A 13,802-nucleotide genomic window follows, 5' to 3' on the forward strand; every position below is an offset into this window, starting at 1 on the left:
TAACTCAGTCTTGTTTATTTCATCTGGTTTATACGTAGTTAAAAACTACGTATTTAAAAACTTCAGAATTAAGCAACTAAACCCCCAATTCCCTAAACAAGTGAACAGCTGTTGCTTCAGCTAATCTTAGTGGTACTAGAATTCTGACATTATCTGGACTGAGGAAGAAACGCCTATTTGCCTCCGCAGAGGTTTTCCCACTTTGTTTTCAAGCCGCTTGTAGATTTTGCACGGAATTACAGATGAACCGAGACAGGGCAAGTGGTGCTAGAAACAATCAATAAAAGAACGCGAGTAGGAAACGCGTGTTGAAACTCCGAGCGAGTGCCGCGGGTGCTTCCGCGCCAGCCGGAACGGCGCTGCTGGCGCTGCCCTTGCCCGCCTCCCCGGGCAGGCTCCAGCGGGGTTCAGCTCCGGGTAACGCTCGAACACGGGCGGGCCCCGAGCACGGGGCGCACCCCCGGCCCGCAGCGCCCGCGGGGGCCGCCGGGCAGCGGCGTCAGCGGAAGGAGCCGGAAGGAGCCGCGGCCTCCGCAGCGACACCGGGAGGCGCCGAGCGGCCGCCAGAGGCGGGACCCGAGCGGGGAAAGGGGGAAAGGTGGGATCGGAGCGGGGAAAAGGGAGAGAGGGGATCCGAGCGGGGAGAAGGGGGAGAGGTGGGATCCGAGCGGGGAAAGGGGGAGAGGTGGGATCCGAGCGGGGAGAAGGGGGAGAGGTGGGATCCGAGCGGGGAAAGGGGGAGAGGTGGGATCTGAGCGGGAAAAGGGGGAGAGGTGGGATCCGAGCGGGGAAGGGGGGAGAGGTGGGATCGGAGCGGGGAAACGCGGGAGAGCCGCCGGGGGGACGCGGGACCTGAGCGGGGGAAAAGCGGGACAAGGCGGGTGCCACCGCGGGGACAGGCGGGTCACACCGTGAGGACAGGCGGGTCACACTGTGGGGACAGGCGGGTCCCACCGTGGGGACGCGGGACAGGCGGGTCCCACCGTGGGGACAGGCGGGTCACACCGTGGGGACCGGGAAAGGCGGGTCCCGCCCGCCCTCCCGCGGCCGCCCCGTGCCCGCGGAGCCCCGCCCCGGCCGCGCTGAGCCCCGCGGAGGCTCCCGTGGGTCCCGCAGCAGGAACGGGCGCTCCCCGCGCACATCTCCCCGTGCCGGGGCACTGCCCGGCAGGGCTGCGCTGGCTGCCCCGCCGAGCCCCGCCGGGACAGGGCAGGTTTGGAGCTGGCAGAAGTTAACAGAACTGCACAGCCACAGATACAGAGAATTCTTCCAAAGCCTGGAGTGTTTTGAGTGTGGATAGGTATGATGGTCCAGCAGGGAGCTACTAAGTTGATCACGGGTCTGGAGCATCTCTCTTAGGAGGGAAGGCTGAAGTTGAGAAGACATGACTGAGAGGAGCCTTCTTACTGTGTATAAACATTAAAGGGAGGTGTCAGAGCAGGGACCAGGCTCTGCTCCCTGGGGCCCAGCAATGGGGCAGGAGCAGAGGGCAGGAATTGATGCCCAGGAAGCTCCACCTGAACACGAGGTAGAACTTCCCTGTGCAGGGACCGAGCACTGGAACAGATTGCCCACAGAGCGTGTGGAGTCTCCCTCACTGGAGATACTCAGAACCATTTGGAGTCCATCCTGTGCTCCAGAATGACCCTGCCTGAGCAGGGAGGTGGGACCAGATGAGCCGCTGTGGTCTCTTCCAGCCTGAACCATTCAGTGATCTTGTTCAAGCACTGGATAATAGCAAATTTATCATAATCATTCAAGATGTTAATGCCAATGCAGGAAGTGGCCTTATTCCCTTTGAAGACCTTGATTAGGCATTGTAATTCTGTGCAGTCATGGTAATGGTTTTTTTCAGGGGAGGTTGCTTGTAACACAAGCAAATTAGTAGCTCTTCCTAAAATACACAGTGGCTGCCATTGAACTACTAACAGTTATATATTAGAAGATTCTGTAAAAGAGAGCCGTGGAGCATTGTTACTTTATTGAACAGTGTAATCTGATTTTTATCTTCTGAAATACTGCTAGAGCAATGTTCAGACAGTGTCAGGCTACTACTAAAAGCTGCCTGTGTTTGGTTTTAGGTTGAATATCCTGATGAGTAACTTGTCTTGGAGCGTAGTGGAGCTTGCACGATCACACCTTCTCAGAAACGATGTCCTGAGCTTCCCTTGGTGAGCAAAACTGTTACTGGATACCTGGAAGTATCTGGATAAATGGAAGGGAATGGAATCCCTTTGTGGCAGCACTGCATAAGGGGCTGTTTGAGCACTGCAGATGTTCCTCTCACCAGCACCCCATGGTAGATTTAGCAGAGAAGGAGATGGATAACCCCACGTTTAGAAGTGACACTGTGCTGTCTGATGTTCACTTGCTCTGCCCAAGCAAAAGACACCTCATGGTACGACTGAATGCAGTTGGACAGCCAGGTAATGGATGCTGACACTGACGGAGCTGTATTTTAACTGTACTCAGATCTTTGGAAGGCTGAATCCTCCTCTAAGTGGTTGATATTAATAGTTACATATTTTATTCCAGTTATAAGCAAAACCACCTCCTACTCAGTCTTTAGAAAGAGGGCTAACTGTGTTATCCTCATGAAATTAACTCCAAAAAAGAAAACTTGCAGACATGTAGGATATGTCTTAAAACTTGTAGGACTTGCAGGAAAACTTGTAGGATTTGTCTTAAAAATTAAACTTTGAATTACTTTCTGAGAAAAAGTAACCAAATTTACTCACTTGCAGGTTTAATTTAATGGTTCATTGAGCATATATATATAGCACTTTGGGAGTCATGATTTAAAATAAGGTTGTGATGTTTCTTATACACAAAGAAAAGGTGAGACCCCGGGGTTTTAAATAGTGTAACTTAAGTTTAAAATATAAAACTATCAGTAATTATTTTATAAAGTTTAATTAAATGTTTATGTGATGATTTACTATCTATTCCAGGGGAGCATAACAGCTTTCTTTGGGCTACGTGGTGGATTTTTGGTTTTGATGGGTTTTTTTGTTGTTGTTGGAGGGGTTGGTGTTTTTTTGGGAGGGAGGTGTTTGCTTCAAAAAAAAAGTCAACAAGAAAACTCAACATAGCAATGCCTTTAACTGACAGAATATGAAGAGTCAAGGCTGTAGAGGAAATTATTTGGCAAATGCCCCTGGCTGATTGCCAGCTTGTAGGTTGCTATAAAGTTGTCAAGGGAACTGACCTTGAAGCTGCTGGCAAAATGTTCTATACAGAAGTCCTGCTGTGACAGAAGTGTTAATTGTTTTTTCAAACCCAGTTGTGATATCAAAAAAGTAACTTCTGCAGCTGTTCTGGTGTATGACAATGTGAAAAATTATCAAAGTAGGCCTGACAAGGAAATTAATAACAATTTTTACCCTATTCAGGTCAAAACACAGGTAATTAATGCTGTGGTGGGTCTTCATGCTGTTTGGTATGTGTTAGCTGTGATTGTGCTTGGTGCAAAGAGCCTTTCAGCAGAAGGAAGTGACAGTGTGTTCTACATATTTCAGTGAGCTCTGTCTGGGACATTCCTCTGGTTATTGAGACAAGAATTGCATTGTAGTATGACAGCCTTTAATGCCATAACAATCTACCAGTGCCACTTTGCTGGTTTTTGGGGAAGTTTGTGGGGATTTAGTCTCTTCCCCTTTGAGTCAGTTTGACTTTCCATCTTTTGAATGCTGTAGTAATGCAGAGGATCAGAATGGACTTGGAGAACAAAGCATTTCATTCACTGATGATCCTCTATTCCAATTAGTTTCATCAGGCCATCATGCAAGCAGTGGAGACTTTAAAAATTTGTCATGCTAGGACAGGCACTGAAGATTTTATTAGATTTAGCTAAAAATGGTCTCACTAGAGAGGAACCTCAGTCAGATTTCAGTAGACCACCTTGGAACATCTTGCCTACGAAAGGAACTGGAATAGAACTCCATGAACTGTGAAACTGTTGAAAGCAGTGGTGGCATGCACTTTATCTCTTCCCTTTTGTTGGGAATGAACATAGATGGAAGGACTACGGAATGTCTGTTCTTCCTTATGTATGATATTCAGGCAGTACAGATTCCTGTAATTAAAATTGCAAGGTGCATGTTTTAATAACTTAAAATTTTAATAGATGCTGATGTCACTGAGTGATTGTTGTAAAAGATTTTTAATTAATTGGTCATTGAGAATAGCTGCAGTTGTTTAATCTCTTTGAATAATCAGTTTAAACAGTTCAAAAAAATTACAGAAGCATCAGTTTTGCCTCCTGTGCACTTATTTCTGCTCTTATATACTGAGCCAATTTCAAGGCTTGAAGTTGCTTGAATTCCTAAAGACTTTGAAAGCAGTATACAAAAATTCAACTTGCATTTTACTAGAACATGCTTCTTTCTTACAAGATAGGAATCTTAACCAGAATAAATGAATTCTAACTTAGTTAGAACTTAGTTTAAACTTCTGTGAACAGAACTTTTGTAGGATGTACAAAAACATCCCTTCTGCCAGTAGTTAAAATAAATATTACTAAATCAGATGAACGTGCCCGTTGTGGCTGTGCAGATGCTGATTCAGCCAGTGGACTGGGAAAGTGCTTTGTTAATTTCTGCTGACAGAACTTAATAACAGAAGTATTTCTTCATAGCAAATAAAACTATCTCAAGTTACCTGTATCATGTTTTACTCTATTGATTTTTAATACATGTAGTGCATACCAAAATCTCATGCATGTGGAAGTTGTGCACAGGTTCTGCCTCATGTGGTGTCTAACCTTTCCCCCCACACTGTGTTCTTACAGTATTCCTGTCATATTTCAAACTCCTTTGGAGCACAGAAGATTTGGCATCTGGGAAACATGTGAGAGAAATTACCACAGGAAGAGAACACCAGTGCACAAGTGGAGATGAACTGTGTGACAAGGACAGGAGTAACTTGAAAGAAGAAGGAGAATTAAATAGTGAAGGAGTAGAAGCTCTGCTAGATGATGATGGAGACTTGGAAGTGGTCAGAAAGCCTCGAAGTGCCTCTGATTTGCAAGCAGAGGATCTTTTGAGGGATATAGTGTGCCCTGTAATTCTGATGAAAGGGAAAGAAGATGCTTTTGAAGATGAAGAGCATGAGTGCACTCGCAGTGATGTTGTTAAAATAGGTAAATAATAAGTTTCAAGTTTGGGAGAAATGTGGCAAATACGTTTCAGTAAAACAAAAGAAAAATAGGTTTTCTTTAGAAATGGAACAGCAGTTTGTTAAGTGAAAGAAAATAATAAACTGTGATATTGCAAGTAAAGTTACCTTTTTTCTCTGGAAAGGATTTGGGCACTTGTATACTACAGGGAACTCAGTGCTCCTTAGTTAGAGTGGGTGTTTGGCATTATCCAGCATTATTCTATAGAATGACGAGTGTTTAGTTCTATATTTGAAAGGGAAGCATAGCCTTAGTTTCAAACTTGACACTGTGGAGCTTGATTTGAACAATTTTGAGATAATAGTTTCCTGTTCTACTCTCATTTCCACAGAACACACTATGGCAACCCCCTTAGAAGACGTTGGTAAACAAGTACGTGTTCTGCCTTGTGGTATCTTCATTTTCATGGAATGTGCTTCAGAACTGATTCAGTTTTAAGTGCTTCCCTTGTCCCCAGGTCTGGCGTGCTGCCTTCCTTCTGGCTGATTACATTCTCTTTAAAAGGGACACGTTCAGGGGCTGCTCTGTGCTGGAGCTTGGAGGTGGCACTGGAATCACCAGCATTATCATGGGAACAGTTGCCAAAAGAGTTTATTGCACAGGTAAGGCTGTTCTTTTCAGTTAAATATCTTCATGAAACTTGCCAAAGTAGTGCTTTCGTCCTGGTATTTTCAGACTCATCTGTTCAGTTATAGTTAATAATTTTTATTAATGTGTATCAGTTTGTGTTATTTACTGAAAAATAACAGGAACTTTCTCAAGGGGCTGAGAAAGCTCAAGAGTTTAAAAGCAAGATATGTTGCAGTGAACTCAAGATAGCGTGTCCAGATTAAAATAGGTAGGATCTAACTTCTTCAAGGGTTGCTCAGAGCTTGGAACTGAAAGACGAAAGGAGGAAGGATACTAGGGGAGCAGTCATCAGTGGACAGAGTTGCTCTGAATTTTCCTTTATCTCATGGGATTGAAACCTTGAGTCTGAGAGGCATAGATGGCCCATGCAAAATATTTTTGGTTTTAATATCATTATCACTTCTTTTCCAGATGTTGGTGAAGATCTCCTGACCATGTGTGAGCAAAATGTTGCATTAAACAAGCACCTGATGGAGGCAGGAGGTAGGTGCTGTATGGTCACATTTTGACTCTTTACTTTAGCCCAGGTGCTGTCTGAAAGGCTGTTTGTGACTGATGGGATCTTTGTTCACTCCCAGGAGGGGAAATTAAAGTGAAAGAACTGGATTGGCTGAAAGATGAATTCTGCACTGGTAGGTGCTTATAATGGTTCCTTTTAGATTTGGCTTGGTGTTTGGTGTTACATGTTCAAAAGCCTCTCTTGGGCCTCAAAGAAAATTCTGGTTAATAACAATATTTGATACTACCAGTTGAAAAGGTTTTAAGTTTATTAGACTTTCAAGTAAAGATTCTTTAATGAACAATAAATTTTTAAAAGCATGATAAAATAGGAAGATTAATCAAAGCTTATATAGGAATATATCTGGGGTTTTGTTTAAAGGTGTCCTTGCTTTAATGTATTTAAAGCTGTGATTGCTATAGGATTGTGAATTCTGAAGTGAAACTTTTGCTTGCCAGTCAGCCTTGGGAGGGTTGGACATAACAGAGAGAAAGCAGAGGACTAGGGGAACTTCAGGAAATTAACAGGGAAGGTTTTGATTTCCCTTGAGTGGTGTGCTCTCTTTGTGGAGTAGCAGCTGCCCACAGGAGCTAGGAAGATCCTTTTCTCCAGTCATTTGAGACATTTAATCATGTACACCAAAGCCATATTCTTTCTTACAGATCCTGAAGCTTCTTATAGCTGGTCTGAAGAAGAGATTGCTGATTTGCTTGATCACTGTTCTGTGATAATGGCAGCTGATGGTAGGGAAATATAAACAGTAAGCTTTTAAATCAAACACTCGAGCATTATGAGTAATAATTTAAACATACCTAGTTTGCTTTTAAAATCTAATAGGTCAGATCCTTACCTGATTTGCCAAAGTTCTGCCTTAAGTGTTCCTGCCTGTATTTTTCTTTTCTAAATGCTTATATTTACATTCTGACTTAGCAATTATGAGAACAGATGTTGCAAGCTGTAGCTCTTCCTTTTCTTTGGTGTATCCTGCATTCAAAGGAGATCTGGTTATAAGAGTAAATTAATTATGGCCTGGTGTGGGTTTTTGTGAGAAAAGAGGCTCTCTCCTCTCTAATATCCTGGTTTTTTTAGCTTTGTAGTAAGATTATTTCCATGCTGAAAGAATTCTTGTCAAACTTGTAAATTGTCTGACAAATGAGTCCCATTCTGATGAGAGAAAGCTTAAAGAAAGCCTGGCATAAATAACAGCAGTGAATACTCTTACAGGGTCAGTTGTTGCCATTGAAAATATACTTTGCACTTAGATAAAAGACTGACATGTTTGACTGGAGTAATCAAACTAAGGCCTGTTGTTGTTTCATAATGGACACTGAAATAAATTATATCCTAAATTATACATATGCTCTTAATCTTGTTTTTTACAGTGTTCTATGATGATGACCTGACAGATGCCTTGTTCAGAACTCTGTATAGAATCACACACAACTTGAGAAATTCTTGCACAGTTTACTTAGCACTGGAAAAGAGGTAAGTATTACCAAGAACTTAATATAAAGACCACTAAACCCTTTGTGTGTTTTAATTAAAGGCTGCCTTCTGATTTTCATTGTATCAGATGATCACAGGCTGCAGTATATGCTCAGGATAAGCTCTTTTTCTGCATGCTTAATTTTTATCAGTTCAGAATCTGAGTTTAGCAGGATTTTGCCTTTTGTTGTCCTACCTTTGCCTCACCTGAGATACCCTGTGTGCAAATAAGGATAAATAGGTGGCTAGATTGATATAATGCCTGATAACATTTTTGAGGTCACAGAGTGGATTTAAGTGGTTTAGCATTAGGTTATTTATTTCCTAGCTTGAACAACTCTAGAATGGTTTCTCTTGTTTGCTTTCAAGGAATCAATGAGTGTTTTTAAGTAATTGTGTGTTGCAGTCCATTCATAAGCTGATACACAAATAGGCTTTGCTTAAATCCCTAGAGATATGTAAGCAATAACTCTTCCTGTGGTTTGTTGCCAGGTGTTTGTCCAGGAAGCCAAGCCAATGATTCTGTTGTGGCAAAGTGCCCTAAAATCAATGGAAAGGTTCATCCAGGAGTTATTGTGTACTGATGCTGACATAACATCTTTTCTGCTTTTCAGAAATGGGGGTATACATTTTTTTGGCTGCTGAAGGGAGTTAATTATGCTGAGAAGATTCATTTTTTCATTAGCTGAGGGAAGTTACACACCTATTTAAGATGCCAGTATAGGAGAGATGTTCTAAATGACATACTCTTTTGCCAGGCTGAACTTCACTTTAAGACATATGGATATTACATGTGAAGCCTACAGTCACTTTAGAAATACTATAAATGATCTGGAGAACCTCCAAGATGGAAAAATGAAATATACAGTGGAGCCCATTAAGCTTGATTTCTGCCAGTTCCTTGTTTATGAACGGATTGAGCAGTTGGTAAGTGGCATTCATGAAAATAAATGCAATGTGTTAGGCTAATCATCTCAAATTAGTTATCAGTTGTTTATGTAACATGAAGGAAGACTAGAAGAATAAACATTATCTTTTATTTCCACTTAGTTTCTTTGATTTAAAATGATCTTTGTTTGTGCTTACATAATCTGTACTAGATTGACATGTCCTGGTTTTGGCTGGGACAGAATTGATTTTCTATCACCAGCAGCAGAGTGGCTGAGATTGCCCTCAGTTCCTCAAAGGATAAGAGACTTCTACTTTGTGAAATGCCATTTTTGTGACTGAACTGGAAAATGGGACCAATATCTCTTCTCATTTATTTTCTTGTAGGAGAGCTTTCATTTCACACTTTCAGTGATTCCTTTCCCAGTTCAGAATTCAGGACATAATGTTCTAATATCTACGAAGAAGTCAATTAGCTGTAAACCTCTGTTATTGAGAAATAATATATATAATATTTCTGGTTATCTAATTACCCCTCAAGCACTTATGGTTCTCTTTCTCCATTTTTTTCCAAATTATCTGCTCTTAGGAATATTATGCAGGGTAACTAACAGCTAACAGGCTTCCAGAACAATCCAATCTAATGAATCTTTTTAAAGGAGATGCAAATCTTGCACTGGATTGCAAATCTGGTACCAAGAAATTATGTTGTAGTCAACATACTGTGTGTATGCATAGTGACATGACAGGGTCCACAGTTACTTCATGAGATTGGTTTATTTTACTTAATGCTGATATCTTCAGGCATAAAACGTGTGTAAAACTTGCTTAAAAGTTTTAAAAGTACACAAAAGCAACCTGGATTACAGATAAATGTGTAAACTCGTTCCCTGGCTGCTTTGAGGAAGGTTGCTGATCCTTGAAATCTATGCATTTTTAAAATGCCTATGTTTTTATTTATCATTAAGTCTTTTGCCACAGTTCAAAGATGTCATGGTGAAGAGTCTGTGATAGTCTGCTTAATTATCCTCTGTGGAGCAGACAAAGCATATATGAATGTATTCTAAAGAAATGAAGTGATTAAGGATTTTTCATCTTTGTTGTCTATAGGATTGAGAAGGGGGTTTGTGTTTATATAAGCCATGCATTTGAGACTTTGATCCCTCAGTAAATTATTTCTTCAGCTGTTTTTTTACCAGCATTATTGAAACCATTTGTCAACACAGGCTAAGAAAAAGAGCAGGATTATCAGTCAAAATACTTAGGATTAGCAGGATTATCAGTCGAGATCATGTGGATCAATGAAATGACAGAATCACAGAACATTCTGAGTTGGAAGGGACCCACAAGGACAATTGAATCCAACTCTTAAATAAACGGCCTCATACAGGGATCCAGCCCACAACCTTGGCATTATTAGCACCATGCTCTGACCAACTGAGCTAATTTCAAACTATTTTAGAACAAACTACTTTATACTAAATGCACATTATTTTTTTAAATCATGCTACAAGAATGAAGCAATCAGCTGTAGTGCTCTGTTTCAAAGATAATTTGGTAATTGTTCCAGGAAATTACAGACATGGATTTGGTATCTATCCATAGATGGATACTATCTATAGATGGAGGTATAGGGTATGTCTTAAAACTTGTTTTACAGTGAGCATGTTGAACTTTTTCATAATTGCAACCTACTGATGTGAGAAAATACCTGTATGTATTTTTTCTGTTCCTACAGGAGTTGTGGAAGATCATGGCTGACCACCTAACGTGACAGGCCCACAAGGAAAGAGAAGATCTTTACCTAAGGAGAAGGGCTATTTTGATATTCTGTTAAGAAAAGGATTTTCATCCCAAGAAAAGCATCTTCCTGGTGGAATTGTGTTCTCAGAAAGTATTGCAGTGCAGTTTTGCTTTACTTTTTTTGGTTTTGGCACATAGTTTCTTGGACTTGTGCAGTTGGACATGATTTCTTTGATGTTTCCAAGTACCTGCTGGATGCCAGGCAGTGGCAGTGACACAGTGACTTGCTCTTTGGGTTGATGAATTCTCTCTTAGAGTCTGGCAAAGAAGTATTTAACCTTTTCCATGTGGCTGATTTGCAGATACCATGCATTTCCCTTTTCAGTTTACACAACATGGACACCGTTCTCAGTCTTATCCCAGTTCCACACATTATTTGTATTCATCAACACTTCTGAAACGATGCTCTGGACAAGACTTGTTTATCATGAATGAAATTTTCTTTAAGAAATTTGTTTATGAAACTTGGCCCTTAATTCTCAGTTTGTCCTATATAAATCACTCTAGTTTAGGACCACTGTCTGACTTGAAAGGAAACAAGATGCATTTTGTTTGAGTCTCTAAAAATACTCCACAGAGGTTTTGGAGTATAGGAGGTCAACCCTATATTGTCATGCAGGAATTTTAAGCTATTCTGTCCTGAGCAGGTTGAGGGTGAGAAGGTACCACATGAAGGGAGATGTTACAGCTCTTGAAATACTTGGAATTCTAGCCTCAGCATATACTTATGAGGCTGGGGGTAGGGAAGTGGCCAAGAATGTCTTGCCCACACAAAAGTGGGCCTTCAATATCTTACTTCTGTATTAAAATAAAACATATTTATTAATCTCTCCTGTGTTATTAATCCAAAAATCTGCTTGCACTTTTGTAAATGTGATGCGCACTGTTGTGTTTATATCACTTTACCATATGTACACTGCCATGGAAATCCTTGTGCCCACTGCATTCCTCAGCACCAGGAGTGTCAGTGATGGAGCTGTTCCAGCCTGGGACTTGTGGGTGTGCAAGACATTCATAAGAAGCGTCTGATGGACTTATTGAAAGCCTGTTTTACATTTGGTGTAGGTCAGTTATTTCATAACCTTCTTATGTATGTGAAGATCTATTTTTTGTGTTCTTTAATGGGATGAAAGGTTATTAGATGATGGCCATTCCCTGTGAGTACAAAGTAAAACTTACATTATGTTAGCACATATCTGCCTAGGTTAATACAAACCATCTCTCTCAGAACCCTTATTTGAACTTCAAGGATGAAAAACTGTATTTTAATCCAAAGATTCCCAAACTAATGTTTGTTGGTTTGTTATGTAATGTTACTAGCTTTGGTAGATTCAACTGTTTTTGAATGTAGCTGCTTATTTCAGTAGTGATTTTTTGAAGGCTGTACAAGAATGTACAAGGCTGATGTGAAACGGTTTAAGCAGTTAGGGAATCCTGTGTTTTTTCTCACACAGGATTTCTCAAAGTCTTTGGAATTACCAACAGAAACTCACCTGCAAGTCCTTCATTTCTGTGAAGGAAGAGAAAGTAGGCACTTAATTTAAAACCTATGAATATTTCTGCTCAGCTGTGGTGATTAGGTTTTCACTTAGAAAACTTTCTCTTTTGCTAAATGAAGTCATCAGGCAGTTGGGAGCATTTCTGGATCTGGCTGGCAAATCCAGCAGTCATCCAGGATAATTTTCTGGAGAGAGGAACATAGAGGAGGTGAAGGGAGCCTGTGGAACCCTTGCAGTGCACTTAGCTCTGATAAAAGGGAGGGGTGTCCAGATCTTCTTGGGAAGCATGGTAATGGATAGACAAATGATCTTCCAGTAGGAATCTGGTTTGAAACAAATGATTTTCACTTTTGTCACTGCCATATGGGGAAACAAATGCCTTTTCTCAGTCCCAGCCCCTCTCCTGTTTTTATCTCTCTTAAGAGAAGCAAAGGTGACACAATTATAGATACTGGTCAGGAGAAGAACTTGAACTTTTATGTGACACCCAAATAAGTATTACAAACTAATTGCATTTATTTCTTTTAAATCTTGGCTGATGTGAAACTTTGAGTGTTGCTTTGTTGTGAACATCTGTGTGTCATTTTGCAGTAGAAAAAAGACGTTCCCTTGGTAGGATAGATTCTGTATATTTATCATTGTTGGGTGTTCTCAAGTGTAGGTGGCTATTTGTGGGCCATTCTTGTAGCTCCATCTGCTGTACAACACTTTGAGTCAAAACATTTTACAGTTTGTTCAACACCCTGTTCCTTTCTAGTTTGACAATGCTGTATTTTGGAGTAACAGTTTAGGCGGCATGCGTGGTTCTGCACTTCTCACCTAGACTTGCAGATGAAGCTATGGTGGAAATAATCCTGAAAAGAAGGTGGTGTTTACTTGCCTACTTTTTGACAGTAGCTTTGCCTCCAGCAGTTTGGGGTTTTCAGAAAACATTCTAGGAAAAAGTAGATGTACTTTGTGTGTGTGTGTGGTAGGAAATTCTCATTCCTTAGAAGACAAGGACTTAAATTGGATCTCAAAGTTTTATAGCAGGAAACTATCGTGCGATTGTCTGTTCATTAACTTGACCGTTTGTGGACTTCTACATCCACCACTAGTTCCAGTCCTCTTCCCTTTTCACCAGAGAATTAAGGGCTATGTCCCTGGCAATTGCATTTCTGGGTTTTGTTTTGTTTGCTTTGTTTTTTCATTCTGGTAGAAAACATCTTAAAACTTGGAGAAATAATTTTGTATGTCTGAGATTTCTACTTACTGAGCTTATTTTATATTACAGTTGTATATTTTCCCCTTTCATAGTGTTTCTTATAGCAATTTTGCAGTCTGGATTCTGATGTTTTTGATTCCCAGGAAACCTAATTGTAAGTGTAGTTTTCCAGTGGATCAATGAGACCTACTCCAGCTGACTCCTGTGATCAGTCAGTGGGGATCTGTTGCTGGGGGTATAAAGGAAGAGCAGACCAGCTATTTTGATGGCAATGGATATCTGGGTCCACTTTGGAGCTATGTGTAAGTGTGCTTCCACTGTGGCAGTGCAGGGTGTGTTAGCAAAGCTGATTTTCCTCAGTCCTGTGCCTGAAACCACATTACCTGGAGTCAGACTGCCACGAGTGTGACAGCCAAATGCTGCTGGTGCTTTTAAAGACAGTTATCAGTGCTGATTGTTGGGTACAGGAAACTGAAGACTGCTTCTGAAAAGTGGGTGCTGAATTCCTGTCTGCTTGTTATGGCACTGCAAGAAAAGCTGCCTTTCTCATAAGCTTGCAGAGATTTTTCAATCTGCAAGTAAATAGAGAATTATTCACTTAATGCTTAGTAACCTGTC

The 13,802-nt window shown here is 41.1% G+C and overlaps 1 protein-coding gene across 1 annotated transcript; it reads left to right on the forward strand.

Moving 5' to 3' along the window:
- Positions 1–501: 501 nt before the first annotated feature.
- METTL22 (methyltransferase 22, Kin17 lysine) lies at positions 502–11,311 on the forward strand. Its single transcript, XM_053958005.1, has 11 exons — positions 502–598; positions 2,082–2,426; positions 4,790–5,140; positions 5,508–5,548; positions 5,634–5,778; positions 6,218–6,289; positions 6,385–6,438; positions 6,968–7,048; positions 7,688–7,790; positions 8,549–8,717; positions 10,417–11,311. The coding sequence occupies exons 2-11, from the start codon at positions 2,297–2,299 to the stop codon at positions 10,450–10,452; spliced, it is 1,182 nt and encodes a 393-aa protein (XP_053813980.1). The 5' UTR covers positions 502–598; positions 2,082–2,296; the 3' UTR covers positions 10,453–11,311.
- Positions 11,312–13,802: the final 2,491 nt, after the last annotated feature.

Source organism: Vidua chalybeata, chromosome 16 (assembly GCF_026979565.1).
Source record: "Vidua chalybeata isolate OUT-0048 chromosome 16, bVidCha1 merged haplotype, whole genome shotgun sequence".
NCBI classification, from domain to species: domain Eukaryota; kingdom Metazoa; phylum Chordata; class Aves; order Passeriformes; family Viduidae; genus Vidua; species Vidua chalybeata.

What these genes read in the sequence shown, in the direction of transcription:
- METTL22 (XM_053958005.1), top strand. Translation starts at nt 2,297, where the DNA reads ATGGTAGATTTAGCAGAGAAGGAGATGGATAACCCCACGTTTAGAAGT. An exon ending in GAATGCAGTTGGACAGCCAG is followed by an intron (nt 2,427 to 4,789) that starts GTAATGGATGCT and finishes GTGTTCTTACAG; the next exon opens with TATTCCTGTCATATTTCAAA. An exon ending in TACTTAGCACTGGAAAAGAG is followed by an intron (nt 7,791 to 8,548) that starts GTAAGTATTACC and finishes CTCTTTTGCCAG; the next exon opens with GCTGAACTTCACTTTAAGAC.